Source organism: Corythoichthys intestinalis, chromosome 2 (genome assembly GCF_030265065.1).
Source record: "Corythoichthys intestinalis isolate RoL2023-P3 chromosome 2, ASM3026506v1, whole genome shotgun sequence".
NCBI lineage: Eukaryota > Metazoa > Chordata > Actinopteri > Syngnathiformes > Syngnathidae > Corythoichthys > Corythoichthys intestinalis.
Genome location: NC_080396.1, coordinates 46,841,874 through 46,858,752, shown reverse-complemented (window position 1 = coordinate 46,858,752; position 16,879 = coordinate 46,841,874). Strand labels below are relative to the sequence as shown.

At 39.9% G+C, this 16,879-nt stretch overlaps 1 protein-coding gene across 1 annotated transcript in view; it reads right to left on the bottom strand.

The window, feature by feature from the left end:
• The window catches only part of LOC130908523 (ATP-binding cassette sub-family C member 4-like), a 69,387-nt gene extending 55,399 nt beyond the window's left edge, over positions 1–13,988 (bottom strand). The window contains exons 1-2 of the mRNA XM_057824024.1: positions 13,852–13,988; positions 10,854–10,964 (exon numbers count right to left, since the gene is read on the bottom strand). Coding sequence (XP_057680007.1) covers positions 10,854–10,964; positions 13,852–13,928 — 188 coding nt within the window. The 5' untranslated portion in view covers positions 13,929–13,988. The remainder of the gene's footprint in view (positions 1–10,853; positions 10,965–13,851) is intronic.
• Positions 13,989–16,879: the final 2,891 nt, after the last annotated feature.

The window sequence follows — 16,879 nt, the reverse complement described above, 5'->3', positions numbered from 1 at the left end:
ATGTTTATTTCTTTACATTTCACTTCAAAGTAATGGCAATTTTGTTGTGCCAGTTGATGTTAATCAGGCATTAATTGTTAATATAATTAATTAAAGGTATTTGGCTCTAACTAAAGCTTGTCATAATTTTATCGCATCAGGCGTGTCGGCTCTCAAGCTCAATGAGGACCAAGTCACATCTCCAGGTCCTCCTCTGAGAACCTGGGCAAAAAAAATATGTGCACCCCTGCTTATAGATGAATAACATGATGTGGATATTTCTTCTTGACTGTAGTGAGGACCAACCAACGTTTTGATACAGGGTACAATGATGAGTGCTGAAATTGTCATTGGTGATGAAACGTAGTACACTGAGATAAACCGGGTTTAACTGTTGAAGAGTTGATGGAGCTGCATGACAGTACAAGATGTCCCCATAATCAAGAACAGAAACAAAAGAAGATAATACAATCAATGGTTTTTCGGTAAGAAGTTGACAGACAGCCTTTGATTCTTTACAGGAAGCTAAGTTTAAATTTAAGTTTACGGATTAGGTGATGAATATGAGTTTTGAATGATAAGTTACTGTCAATCCAAATTCCTAAGTATTTGTATGAATCAGTGAGAGTAAGTTGAGTACCCGTAGGGATTTGATTCCGGGTAAGTCATTGTCAGTAATGGTGGAAGTGGAGAAAACTATGTATTTAGTTTTTTCAGCATTTAAAACTAATCTGTGATTATGAGAGATATTTGTAAACAATCAAAAGCAGTCCGTAATTGAGTCAGAGCAAGAGCTGGGGAAGAACCGGGCACATACAGAATACAATCATCAGCAAAAAAGTGGACATTACAATGTTGATTAGGAAGAAAAATATTATTAATGTATAACGTAAAAAGGAGTGGTCTAAGGACAGACCCCTGCGGCACCCCATTTTTAATGGTAAGTGGACTTGATTGAACACCATCAGCAGCAACAGTTTGTATTCTGTCTGTAAGGTAGGACTTAAACCAGTTGAGGGCATTAACACCCAAGCCTATGCCTGCAATTTATGAAGTAGAATTTTATGATCAACGGTATCGAATGCTTTTGAAAGATCAATGAAAAGAGCAGCACAGAACTGTTTATTATCAAGAAAGGAGACAAAAATTTAGAACAGAGACTGTAGCTGCAATTGTACTGTGAATTGTACTGTGAATCATTAATGTCTGTCAATAGTGTCATCTTTTTGGAAATCAAAATATGATCACCATGGAACAGGGGTCGCGTTAACCGAATATTTTCCGTCGTTGACCGGTTTTTTAAAACGGTGACGGAAAAAACTGAAGTCCATCCGTCATTTTGACAGGTTGCGATTGGCGAGTGAGCATATTAATTAGCTATTGTCTCTCTTGATGCATGACGTCGTTGGCCTTACTCGGAAAAATGTCCGAACTAGCATTCAAGTGTAGCAAACACGGAAACGTTAGGAAGCTTTGGAGAGCATTGTCTAAGGCTACGTTCATTCTACAGGTCTTAATGCACGAATCCAATTTTTTCCGACTCGAGTCAGGCATTAACTTGACGGTCTGAACGGGACAAGTCGCATAGAAGTGGACCATTTCAAATCCGATCTGGGTCATTTTTGTATGTGGTTCAAATCCGGGCCATATTTTTCCAGACTGTCGCGGCATTCTGTACCGTCCAGTGTCCCAAATTCGATTTCAGCTGTGCGTTATTAGCGCCTAGCTTGCAGTGAACACGGCTTTTGGGGAAGGGCGGGGCTTGACAACAGTCATAAAAAAAAATAAAAATGGGTTGAGGATAAGCATGAGAATGATCGGTTTTCTCTCTGCTCTATGTGAGCTATATTTCAACATTTCCTACACGGCCGAGAGTCGGGAGAGGGGTCTGGCTGTAGCCCGTCTTGAAGAGTCGGGGAAAACTGCCCGTATGTGTGTGTGACATGCACGGACAGTGCGTGCATGCTATCGATCCATATAAACTGTGAATATAAGCCTAAACGGGGATTATTTATGTCTGTTATTTGTCTCCTCCTTTTGAAAAGCAAAATATGATATCCCTGGAATGACGGATGACTTGTCATTTGTTTTGATGCTTCTGCGCACCGGCGCGTGTGGGACTGCGAATTAAAGCGCATGCGTAATACTTGAATGGTCTCAATGGACAAAAGCAGTCTGAACGGGCACGCCAAAAAAACGGATATGACAAAAAAATCGGATTTGTGCATTAAGACCTGTAGTATGAACTTAGCCTAATTGAATGAGCAGGGACAAACAGCTTGGAGTCAGAAGTACATGCGCTATTCTCAGACCTGAACGCACCCAGAGTCTTGGATGACAAATCAACAGAGCAGAGAGTAGACACAACATGGCTGGTAGTTTCTTCAATTTATTCAGAGTTGAGTAAGTAACGCACCGCTTTTGACCAAAACTGCTATTGAATAGGTCATTATTATCATTTTAAAAATTTAAGTGATGGGTAAAAATAGATTATGACCGGATTTTTATGACCCTGTCAGTCAAAATGACAGACAACGAAAAAGTCTAGCGCAACCTCTGCCGTGGAATGACATACAGCCAGCATGTGTAGTCATTTATTTTAATGCTTCTGCGCATGCGGTTCAGTGCACACCGCATCTCAGACTGTGAATTAATGCGCATGCGTGATACTTGAATGAGCTCAATGGAAAAAGGCAGTCAGACTGGGCACGCCAAAAAAAAACAGACATGACAAAAAAATCGAAACTGTGCATTAAGACCTGCGGTATGAACCTAGCCTTAGTTTAACGTTGGCAAGCTGGGTGTGGTGTACCTGGGAGTGCACCTGCAGCTTGTATTTAATTACCACTGCTTTTGGGGAGCGGCCTGGAGAGCAAGTAGTTGCCAGATGATTCTGCCAGTCACCATTGGTACATCGGCCATCTAAGCCTGTCGATTTTGACTGTCTCATTTTTTAACGTTTGACTAATTCTGGTTTTGCCTTCAGGACACCCAGCCAGCTAAGCCACCTGTTACAGCCGCCTACCGACACATCACCCCTGCCAGCCACCGACAACCTTGTCTTTGTTCAATAAAAATAACTTCACTGAGTTAAAAAAAAAAAAAATCGATTTAAGAGTTAGTAAGTAAGTCAGTAAGTCAGCTTTACTGTCATCTTCTTCATATGCACATACATACAAAGAAAACGAAATTGCGTTTCTCTCTCTATCCCTATGACAGACACATAACGTAGAACTAACATAAGTAGACATACATACATTGGAACATGAACATGAATGGCACCAATAACAATAATAAAGTGATGTAGTGACAGGCAACAATTGAGACAGTACATTGTTGTGAATTGCAAGGTCCCAGTCGTTCTGATGAGGTAGTAAATTACTAAAGTGCTCTGTGCCTGAATGTGTGTGTATGTATGGAAGTCAATGATGTGAGGCGAGGGAGGGAGTTCAACATCCTGACGGCCTGGTGGATGAAGCTGTTTGTTAGTCTGGTGGTTCTGGAGGCTCCTATACCTCCTTCCAGAGGGCAGCAAGTTGAAAAAGTTGTGCGCTGGGTGTGTCACATCCCTCACAATCGTGACAGCCTTGCGAGTGAGATGGCTGGTGTAGATGTCCTGCAGGGAAGGAAGTGGAGCATTTATGATTTTGCTTGCTGTGTTCACTAGATGCTGTAGGGCTCTCATGTTGTAATGTGTGCAGCTACCGCTCCAGAAAGCAATGCAGGTGGTGAGGATGCTTTCGATGGTCCCTCTGTAAAACGTGGCCATGATGGGTGGTGGGGCACTAGCGTGCTCCAGCCGTTCAGAACACTTCATGACGATAGGAGTCAGTGCTACAGGACGATAGTCATTGAAGTTGGTTGGTGATGACTTCTTCGGTGCGGGTATGATGGTAGAGGTTTTGAAGCAAGAGGGGACAATGGCTTGCTCCAGTGAGGTGTTGAAGATATCAGTGAAGATGTGCTTTAGTTCCTCAGCACAGTCCTTCAGCACTCGACCAGGGATATCGTCTGGGCCTGTTGCCTTGCGAGAGTTGATGTTGATGAGTGCTCTTTTCACGCTGGCAACAGACCTCCCCCCAGCCACTTCAACCAGCTCCTCCGGCGGGATCCAAGGCCTTCCTAGGCCAGCTGAGAGACATAGTCTCTCCAGCATGTCCTGTATTGTCCCCACGGCTTCCCACAGTGGGACATGCCCGGAACACCTTTCCAGGGAGGCGTCCAGGAGGCATCTGAACCAGGTACCCGAGCCACCTCAACTGGCTCCTCTCTACGCGGAGTAGTAGCGACTCGACACCGAGTCCCTCTTGGATGAGTGAGATTCTCACCCTATCTCTAAGGGAGAGCCTGGCCACCCTGCGGAGGAAACTTATTTCGGCCGCTACTGAGTATTTCTTTTTACACTATTTTCAGAGCTGCTTTTTCAGTTTTGGAACTATTTGGACCAGGGATCCCCAACCGCCGGGCCACGGACCGGTACACACAGAATTAATAAATATTTAATATTTATAAATAATTTATTAACGACTGCATTCTGGCCGAATTCACTTTGGCCTGTGCTCCTTAACACACCAATATCCCTGTCTACTCTAGATATAATACTACAACTGGATAGAATGTTGTCATAGAAATCCATTGGACTGCCAGCAGTACATCTTGTTTTTTATATCTACGTGCGCTTGTCCTCGATAACAACGTATGACGCAGGCCGTAGGGCGGGCGCATCACATTTGTTACCGAAAATAATTAGTCGAAGATGACTGAAAAACAGACGCCTTTGGACAAATTTTTTTACGGGGGAAAAGGGAACCTGACCAGCCAGAAGATGAGCCTACAACCTCGAAGGAAACAAAATCTTTTAACAGACAATACCAACAATCCTGCCTAAAATATGGGTTTGTGGCAACAGGTGACTGTCAGGCACCAAGTCCGCTCTCAATAATATGTGGCCAAAAGCTAGCAAACGAAGCACATAGAGACTAAGCTCCCTGGAATAAAAGGTAAGCATTTGAAATTTTTTGAAAGAAAAAAAGAGTGAGCACGAAGGAAAGAAACAATTACGGAGGGCCACCACATCAACAAATGCGAATGCACTGAGAGCATCGTACCTCGTGGCGAACCGCATTGCTAAAGCCAAGAAACATTTCACGATTGGAGAAGAACTTATTTTGCCTGTGACCAAGGTTATTTGCGTGAAGATTTAGGTGAGGCTGCTGTTCAAAAGGTTGCACGGGGGTCTCTTTTTGCTAGCACCGTCACAAGGCGCATTGATGATGACGGTGATGATGGTGACCGACATAGAGGAGCAATTACTGGAGAGAATGAAAAAGTCACCATGACATCGCTACAAGAGCACTAAAAACCTTGCTACAATTTCCAACATCGTATCTTTGTGAAGCGGGCTTCTCTGCAATGACGGCAACCAAGACAAAGTTACGGAGCAGACTGGACATAAGGAACACTGTCTCCCATCACACCTAGATGGAGTCATCTCTTCTCAACGAAACAAGCTCAGGCATCCCACTGATTCAGCGGGTGAGTTATATTTTCCCTGCACTTAACATTTGTTTTTAGCCCCATGGTGTTATTTTATATTTGCTGTATTTTTCTGCTGCACATTGCCGGTCCGTGAAAAAAAGACCCAAATCACACCGGTCCGTGGTGTGAAAAAGGTTGGGGACCCCTGATTTGGACTTTTTATTTTATTTGAACCAATATAAAAATATATCTTATTTGGGAGTGTATGTTCACTGGTAAAGATTTACAGTTATCATTCCAACATTGAAAATTATAGTACAGTGTAGGGCTGCAGCTATCGAATATTTTAGTAATCGAGTAATCGACTGAAAATCCGATTAATTAATCGAGTAGTCGGATAAAACATATATTTTTTAGGTAAAGAGCAATTATAAATATATATGAGAAAACAAGACATTTCATCTAATATTGAACCATTTTCAGTCAATCAATGTCTTTATTTTCGATGTACATTGTTGAAAACAGCCAACAATTGCCTCAGATGTGACTACAATAAAAAAAAGACCAATTCACTGCTTTCACTCCAAAAACTTTGAGATTTTATAATATATATATATATATATATATATATATATATATATATATATATACACACATTTATATTAGGGCTGTCAAAATTATCGCGTTAACGGGCGGTAATTAATTTTTTAAATTAATCACGTTAAAATATTTGACGCAATTAACGCACATGTCCCGCTCAGACAGTATTCTGCCTTTTGGTAAGTTTTACAGCAAGGCTTTTTGTGCTGTCTAATAGCGAACTCTTGTGGTCGCTTTGCGACATGGTTTATAGTTTTCTTGCCAGTTCAATATGGCTGCACGACGTCTCGGGCTGACGCCTACGTTGTAATGTTGTGCTTATATGATCCTTGGACAAGATTTGTCCGTAAGTATGGTTGTTGTAAAGAATGTACATATTATGTTAGTAAGCGAAATGTTATATTTTTTGTATGAGACGCTTTTTGTTTATGTTTAGTGAACCTGTATAGCGTGATAAGCTAACGTTGTTGCTAATGCAATGCTCGTGTACTTTTTTTTGTAGTTTTACGACGGTCTAAAGAGGACAATGGTTTGAGGCCATTTTATTAATAAATCAGATGGAAAAAGGAAGAAGTCTGATTATTAAGGCGTCGTTCACTAGCTGTCTAGCTTTGGAAAAAGTAGACGCTTCGGAGTGAGGACAGCATAGACAGATTTAAATGACAGTAGAGTGAAATGCCCACTACAGTCCGTATGTACCATATGTTGAATGTATATATCCATCTTGTGTCTTATCTTTCCATTCCAACAATTTATTTTACAGAATATATATATATAATTTACAGAAAAATATGGCATATTTTATAGATGGTTCGAATTGCGATTAATTGCGATTAATTACGATTAATTAATTTTTAAGCTGTAATTAACTCGATTAAAAATTTTAATCGTTTGACAGACCTAATAAATATACACACATACCGTATTTTTCGGACGATAAGTCGCATCTGAGTATAAGTTGCACCAGCCATAAAATGCCCAATGAAGAGGAAAAAAACATATATAAGTTGCACCGAAGTATGAGTCGCATTTTTGGGGGAAATTTATTTGATAAAATCCAACACATAGAACAGATATGCCCTCTTGAAAGGCAATTTAAAATAAAAATATAATAGAGAACAACATGCTGAATAAGTGTACAGTATGATAATGTTACATGATGCATGAACAATGAAATGCTAACGTGGCCGGTATGTTAACGTACCATAGCTATTAAGAGTTATTCAGATAACTATAGCATAAAGAACATTCTAAAAAGTTTACGAAACAATCAGTGTCACCCCAAAACACCAAAATAACATTTGAAGTGATATAATAATGTGTTAATAATTTAACCCATAAGTCGCACCCCCAGCCAAACTATGAAAAAAACTGCGACTTATAGTCCGAAAAATACGGTAAATATTTCTTACCTTAAAATGCAATTATGCTTGATAACACACACCACCTAAAAGTTGTTGTAAAAGGTGTTTTTTCCCACATTTTCAATTTGTGTCAAGCCATTTTTAAATTCTAGTTAAGTTTTACGTTAGTCTAAACTGTAAGTCCTGATAGGATTTTGAGTTTTTGCAGTGTTCAAAATAATTTTTTGTAACATATCAGGTTATAATATGGTGGGGATATTTGCATGCGTTCCTGAATGCACCGCGTGACGTGTGGGGGTGAAGGAGATGCAGGAGAGCGAGAGACGTGCCTTCCTGTTGTTGTTGTCGCTCCACAAGTTCCCAAAAAAAGAAATAATTGCAACCTAACGAAGCCGGTGACTCTTTGTCAACGTTACAGTATGATACCTGCTGTATTGGAGCACATTAGGGACCAGTGCTACTTGGGTGTTTTATCCAGCAATGACTACTGAGCCAAAATTGACAGTTAGCTTTATCATATTTTTTCATTTTACACCCTCATCACTACAGCGCTATGTTTTCACAGATTAAATAAAGCCTGTATGTAAGACACGTTAGCCACGCATCGACAGTAGTCTTAATAGAAACCCAGCCCTCCGCAGGTCTAACGTTACGTGAGCGAGTGACAGTTACGTTAATCTTATTTAATAGCGCTGAGAAGTGTACTGCTTTAAGATGGCGGCGTTTTACGAACACTGCTGACTCTGTCATTTCGCATCTAGTTCAACATACATGTGCTATCTATGAGACGCATCAGATGCTACCTGCTGCCACCGTGGCGTTATGCGGGCTAGTTTTTAGCAACATCGGCGTAGTTTGTAGCGGCTGTCGGCTGCAGAAAGGTTTTTTAATATTTTTTTATTGCTTCTTCCTCTACGCACGTGACATCAGCGCATTGTCCCGCATTAAAAGTAGTCCGGGCAAAACATGATGCTTAGAGCTGGCTAAATTAAACGATTCCTCGAGGTGAATAAAATTACTCGGATCAGTTTTAAACCTGAGTTCCTCGAGTATTCGTTTCAGCTCTAGTACAGTGGTACCTTGACATACGATCGCTTCGACGCACGATCTTTTCGACATCCGGCGTAAAATTTGACTCGCGATTTGTTTCTACATCTGACGACATGCTCAAAATACAACAACATGACAGCACCACAGACGAACGCACGGCGGATTTTCTTGTAAGAGAAACCAACACAGGTTTCAAAAAGGTTGGTACAGGTGGTGAAACGAGGAAAAAGGTGGCGCTTACCATTGAAATGATGATGCAAATTATAGAAAAATATGAGCGTGGGGTGCGCATCCGTGAACCGGCTCATCAATATATCTCCATTAAGCCTGAACGATATATCGTTTAAACATCGCCATCGCGATGCGCGTGTGCGCAATAGTCCCATCGCAAGCACGTGCGATAGTTTTTCTTTTTTTTGATCCACATACGCCTCACTTTCTGGTCTGCGCACAGCCTCCTACCCTCCCTCTCCCAGCCTTTTGATCCTCTCAGTCACTGCAGCACAACAATGGCTTTGATCTGGCCAAAGAAGCAGACTTCACACGGGCATCTGTCAATCATCGTTTAACTTGTTGAAAGGAAGCCGCGCTGGAATGAATGTGTGTACTGTGGGGACGTTGGAGACATTTAAATGCCAGAAGTGATCATGAGGAGTTTGAAATTTCTACATTTCAACGGTCACAGCTAAAGTAGATAAACAGAAGCATTTAATAAAGCCAAGCATTTATCTGCTACAGTATTTTATTCTTGTTCAAAAATGATTTGGTTGGACAGTTATGTTTAAAACTTATCATAATTATGAAATTTGAAGTGCTTAAAAACCATTTATTTATATACATTTTTTAAATCACTTTGGGGGGGGGGGGGAGGAGTTGGGGGGGGGGAGAAAAAAACATGTCTTATACTCGGTGACCCAAAAAAAAAGTTGACACTGCCATAATACAACTTAAATGCCATGTTTATTCAGCTTAGAATTAGAATTGAATCACAAATTATACATTATTGTAAAGAACATGTACAGTACACTCTATTTTTCAATGTGTCCTCCCTTAAGTGTCACAACAGCCTCCAGGCGCCTGCGGAACGCTTCTTTATGTAGGATGCTGTCATCTTTTCCCAAGATCTAACAATGGACCTCTCCAAGGCTGCCACAGAAGTTTGTGGCTTCTTACAGGCACTGTCCTCCACAGTTGCCCATATGCTATAATCCAGGGGATTGAGATCTGGACTCTGGGGTGGCCACATATCACCTTGTCAATCAACTTTTTGGTCCGCACAGATCGGCACTTCCAGACCCAGGTTTTCGTGAGGCTGTTCCAATATCTTTCAGCTTCTTTTTAACTTTGTAGACTGCACATCTGGATATTCTCAGATTTGCTGCAATCTCAGTAGGTGTCAGACCGGCACGCAGCAATTCAGGTACAGCTAAAGTTTTCTTCATTTTCAGCAGAAGCACAGGAATTGTAGAGACGAGAGATTACCAGCTGCATTGAGGGAACTTAATGAATCACTTAAGCATGACAACCTATTTAGATATGTTTCAATGGCTTTTAAACAAGCAGTCAACTGAGTGTAAACTTTTTTTTGGGTCAACCTGTATTTATCTCTTTCCAATGCTAAATCTGAATAAATACATTGGGCAGAAAAAACACACACACAAAAAAAATTTTTTAAATGGGGGGGTGGGCTACTTCGCGGTTTTTCACTTATTGCGGCGGGTTCTGGTCCCCATTAACCGCGAAAAACAAGGGATGACTGAACACTGTGGTGATCTAAAGTCTTTCCAAACAGCTATTTAAGTCATCTTGTGAAAATATCTTGAAAAAAATATATATATATTTTTTTTAATATCGCAATATAATATCGCAATATATCGCAAACCCAAAAAAAATCGCAGCAATAGTTTTTCCCAATATCGTTCAGGCCTACTATACAGGTTACTAAACATAAACAAAAAGCGTCTCATACAAAAAATATAACATTTCGCTTACTAACATAATATGTACATTCTTTACAACAACCATACTTGCTGTTAGACAGCACAAAAAAACCTTGCTGTAAAACTTACCAAAAGGCAGAATACTGTCTGAGCGGGACATGTGCCTTAATTGCGTCAAATATTTTAACATGATTAATTTAAAAAATTAATTACCGCGCGTTAACGCGATAATTTTGACAGCCCTAAAAAAAACTTTTTTTTTGTTTTTCCTGTTGTACCGAACCCATACCGAACTGTGACCCCCATACTGAGGTACGTGACTTGTGTGTACCGATACACCTCTATTTCCACTGTACACCAGCTCATAATGCAAACAAAACTAAAGACACCTTTTGCTTTCCAAGTCCTGTCAAAATGAAAAGGCACAAAGAAAAAAATGTACCTCTGAAGTTCTTGTCCCAGTACTTCTGATTCATCTTCAGGAAGGATTGTATAAAGGTCTCTTTCCTCCAGTCTTTGCTTGTGTCCCAGATGTAGCAAAGGACTCACCCAGCTGAAACAAAAACATAATCATCAGAAGAGGCTGATTTAAGTGGACGTTTTTTTGGATTAGAGCCGAAAGACGTCTTACAGTGTATTTCAAATGATGTGTTGAATTGTATTAACCACAATGAAAGCTGATCAGGGATGACAGCAGGCACACCGACTCAGACCCTTACTATTTAATGTTTGAGCATTCGTTTAATGCTCCTTTGCTTCGAGTGCCACGATGCTGGAAATAGTTAACCATAGTAGAAAATGCGGCCAAAAATTACATATATAAGTACGTATTGGGTTTTGAAAGCGTAACGTAAATGAATATTTAACAGAAAATTTGTAGATTATAAATTGACCATAGTAATCCATGCTAACACTATGAAAAAAAGCATTGCAAAATTGATGACTGCAGACAAATAGAATTGAGTAGTTTCGTGCCCAAAACCACACCGTCCGAGACAAAGACTTGCCCAAGACCAGAATCTTATGGTGACTCAATAGAGATCTTGGGTTGGATAAAACAGAGATAGCAGCACCACGGCTGAAGTTCAACCAGAGAGAGTTAAAGACAATGACATAATAGACACAAAGAAACAAAATATGGCTTCCCCATGACCTTATTTAAGAGAAGTGTTTTACAAGAATGACCTATTGTGCCCTAAGAAAAGTTCTTTTGCTGGAGGTAAAAGATCCAGCAAATCTCATCAATCAGCAAAATCCCACTTCTAGGAGTGTGGACTTCTTGGTAAATCACGATACGATACAATTTGCGATACAAAGCTCACGATAACGATGACCTGACGATATGGCGATACAACGATTATCGATACACTGGTCAGGAAATCATTCTAGGATATTCTACAAAGAACTAATAAACAGGAAAAACAAGCTTCTGCTGTGAATTGGAATGAGTTTATCACGAGTAGACGTCCAATCCATTTGAACTGGGAGGGTGGCAGCGGACGAACATTCGTTCATTCGCTGCCATCCCTCGCACTTCAAACGGAGTGAACGTCTATGGACCTCAGTGGCAGCCAATGCCAGGCAATGAGGTAATTTTGGGCCATTTAAGGTCATTAACCTGTTGATTTTCAGTAACTTCCTGTTGATTTTGGGGTATTTTATGAGTCACTTCCTGTTTATTTTGAGTTACAGAACAGGAAGTGACCTGGGAATCACCCAAATGAGTAGGCAGTGACCCAAATTCAACAGGAAATGACCTTGAAATGCCCTAAAATGAACAGCAAGTGACCTGTTAATGTCCCGAAAATCGGACCGAATGACTGTGAATGCTCTGGTTTTGAATGAACGAACGTTTCCAGTCTAAATGGATTGGGCATCGAGCACAGTCACTGGCAGCCTTAGAGTTAACTGAAACACTATTAAGGTGGAAGATTTTGGTAGCAACTTGATGTTTTTTTTTGTGTGTGTTTTTTTTTTTTTTTAAACATTGACACCTTTATAAAACGATATCTCGATTCTTGACAGGACCATATCGATAACCTTTTGGGATACAAAGTATCACGATATATCACCATTTCGATATTTTGTCACACCCCTAATTTCTTCCAGATCAAATTCTTGGGCTGAGCCAAACCAAAAGCTTCAGATGGAGGAGCACTTAAAAAAAAATCAAAATACCGATGCATGTAGCAAGCATCTAGGCGATCACAGATTTCTAAACAAATAAACCTACCCTCCAACAATCAGGAGGTGACAATCAAGAGTGTGCTCACTTAAGACCACAAAGGCCTCCCACTCTGCCACACTTATGTGTGTGCTGCACTGAGCAGGATTATTACATGCTAAACTGCTGGTGGACTGACATCGTTAATTTATCACTGCCTCACACAGCTGTCTCCACATGCTTCAAAACCATCTGTAAATTGCAACTTCACCTTGCCAAAACACTCCAGGGCAGAGTGTGGACCAGGGCTTCAGCCTGTTTTGCTACTTTAGAGTGCCTCGTTGTCGGTGGCAAGTGCTCGCACGTCACAGAAAGAAGCTGATAGAGCAAGATGGGAAGAAATGTCTGACTTGACAGACAGAGTATGGACCAGTACTTCGCAATGGAGTGGCCGCTTAAGCGCCTCATTGTTGCAGTCTGGAAAAAAAATGCCTCATTGTTGCAGTCTGGAAAAAAATATGACCCAGTGGGATTTGTTCCAGCCAGCCTTCAGTACTGGATATGGATATATTTCCATAGCTTAACTAATAAGGTTAACGTAGGCATAGGAAAGATGCTAGCTGAAATATCAACCAAGTTTCCCCTTGAGGGGTAGCAGTCACCCTTAGCCACAATACCTGAAGTTACATAAATGTATAATAAAATGTTTCTAGACCTGCAGGTTTAGGAATAACTTCCCGCCTATCGCTGTCACCTGTTTGAACTCTTCACCATGGTGATCCTTCCCCTGTAACATCTTACACAACAGTTTCCTCTAAAATCTTTTATATATAGATATATATTTAACCAACAATCATAGTGTATACACCTCATTTTCTGCTCTATTTACAGTTCTGGTGGATACTTTAAATGCATTTTTTTTCATCAAGATCATGAACACAACCAAAACAGGTATTATACTGTATGCAAATGTAATTAACAGTAAAAGTTTACACACACCACTGCGCAAACTAGTTCATTTTAAGCCACTTTGCATTACTTTATCCACCCAATCCACCCGTGCTATCGTGGATAGATTTATTCTTACCAGAATCGAAGAATGAACAATCTCTCATAAATTCTGCATTATGAAATAAAAAGTGGATTTACGTCCAGTAAATTCAATGAGTGGGAGACCATTATCAATTCCATGCTAATTTCGTTACAATGTAATACTGTATCACCTAACGAACGCTGGCAACTTTTCAAGACCGTTGCATTCACGGCGCTGACTTACCATAAAAAAAGCTGCGACCAAAAACCAGCATTTGCCAGAGGGCTGGGTTTCCCAATTTTAGTGTTCTCCGGGATCATTTTACAACAGAGTAAAACTCTCAAGTGAATCCGCCGCGGCGGGCTACAACACCAGAAATACCAAAGGCACGTGTACTTCATAAACATCATGTAAAATGGTAAATTAACAGCCTTTTGCTGTGACTTTACATCTTGCGTTTTACATTTAAGTCAAATATATTCAAGTTAGTTAAAAAAATACAAAAATTGGAATTTTATTTGCTTCCAACAAAGGTAGTTAATTTACAGACTATTATAATCGGAAGCAATCGATATGAATAGTGGATTTTTGTCGAAATCGACTGCCGGGAAGAACACCTGAAGGCAGCACGTAAAACACGCCCCTCCGTTAAACACTGCTACAGACTGTACTATCTGCAACGGTATTAGTAATAATCACAGTATTTTGTAGAGTTTACCAGTCGATATCACCCGTATCATCTTGGAAAATATAGTTAAAAATTTGGTGTAAAAATGTAAATTGAGGATACAAAATGGTTTTTATAATAGTGGCTGCCAGAGGTTATTGGCTCCTCGTCACTGTCCAGAGTCCACGTGACCATGTCCAAGTGTTTGCTTGTTTCGATAAGACAGCGCCACTCCATGGATGCGGATAACAACAACAACTTTATATTATTAAAATTATGATAGAAGTAGTAGTAGAACACGTATAACAAGTAACATCCTGAAAATGAAATGGATTTAATAATATTGAAAACCTGTGTAACATTATGCACGGCTGCAACATTCAGACTGTGCTTAAATACTAGGACATGAATTGTGCACCTAAAACGTGACTTAAAATGTATTGCGCATAAAAGTTAAATAGAATAGTACATAGGTGAATGGTTAAATGGTTGCAAAAGGTGCAATTACCAATCCAAACACTCATATCTCAAATCATTGTTTCCCAAATGGCATTAATCAGTTCTGGTATTCCCCAACCAAAATTAAGTTTTAACGCTTTCATGCAAAAATTCTGATTTTTTTTTTTTTTTTTTTTTAAAACCATTACAGGGCACTCCTTTAACTCATTGGCCGCCATTGACGACGGCAGACGTCCAATCCATTTTCACTGGGAGGGGCAAATTAATTAACATTCTTTCGCCCCTCCCGGTCAAAATGGTTTGGACGTCTAGCACCATCAGTGGTACTGAAACATGAATATTCAGTCTTCCGGTTTAAATAAATTTGAGGCCATCAATGGCATGCAACAAGTTAAATACTATATGAAAAAAAACACCTTTGGGCTATGACCAGTGTTTTTTTTTTTTTTTTTTTTTTTCAATTAATTTCAAATGTATTTCGTTTTTATTAACATTGCATTCATTATATAATTAATTACAAAAAAATGGGGGAAAAAATTCATGTCAAAGTGAAAACAGATTTAGACAGAGTAATGTCAATGAAATAAAAATACATCGATGAAAATTATTGTTTGCATAATTATTCAGCCCCTTCAAGTCAGTATTTCGTAGATGGCTGTAATCATAGGTGGAGATTACTAAATTTTGACATTGATTTTATCAGGTGTTCAAATACTGATTTGCAGCAGTAATACAAATAAATTGTTGAAAAAAATCATACACTAGGATTTTTGTATTTTCATGCAGAATCGCAGGGTGTTCCAATACTTATTTTCCTCGCTGTATACACATACAGTATACACTGCTAAAAAAAATAAAAGGAACACTAAAGTAACACATTACAGATTCCCTAGTCCAGATCTGAGAGGAGATACCCAAGGACACTCTCCATCATCATTACAAGCATTGCCAGGCGTTGTAGGGAGGTCATACAGGCATGCGGAGGCCACCAACACGACTAAGCCTCCGTTTTACTTGTTTAAAGAATATTATATCAAAGTTTGATCCGTCTGTAGTTTTTCCACTTTCATTTTGCGTACAACTCCAAATCCAGACCTTCATGGGTTTATACAGTGTATCACAAAAGTGAGTACACCCCTCGCATTTCTGCAGCTATTTACGTACGTATATCTTTCCATGGCACAACACTGACAAAATGACACTTTGACACAAATGTCCAGATTGAGTACTGCTTGTCATTTCCCTCCAAAATGTCATGTGACTCGTTACAGGAGTGCTGTCAGCATTGCTGCAGAGATTGAAGAGGTGGGGGGGTCAGCCTGTTAGTGCTCAGACCATACGCCATACTCTACATCAAATTGGTGTGCATGGCTGTCACCCCAGGAGGAAGCCTCGTCCGAAGATGGTACACAAGAAAGCCTGCAAACAGTTTGCTGAAGACATGTCAACAAAGCACACGGATTACTGGAACCATGTCCTATGGTCTGATGAGACGAAGATTAATTTGTTTGGTTCCGATGGTCTCAAGCATGTGTGGCGGCGACCAGGTGAGGAGTACAAAGATAAGTGTGTCATGCCTACAGTCAAGCATGGTGGTGGGAATGACCCCCCCCCCACACACACACACCTCTTCAATCTCTGCAGCAATGCTGACAGCACTCCTGTAATGAGTCACATGACATTTAGGAGGGAGAATGACAAGCAGTACTCAATTTGGACATTTATGGACGCACGTAGTTTCTAAGGGGTGGACTCACTTTTGTTGCCAGGGGGTTGGATATTAATGGCTATATTTTGAGTTATTTTGATGGGAAAATAAATTAACTATTATATAAGCTGCACACTGACTACTTTTCATTGTGTCAAAGTGTAATTTTGTCAGTGTTGTCCCATGAAAAGATATAATATCTGCAGAAATGCGAGGGGTGTACTCACTGTACATTTGATTTTCATTGATCATTTTTGTGTGATTTTGTTGTCAGCACATTCAACTATGGAAAAAACAAAGCATTTAATAAAAATATTTTGTTTATTCAGATCTACAATGTTTTATATTTGTGTTCCCTCCCTTTATATTTTTGAGCATTGTATACAGTACACACACACATACATATATATATATATATATATATATATATATATATA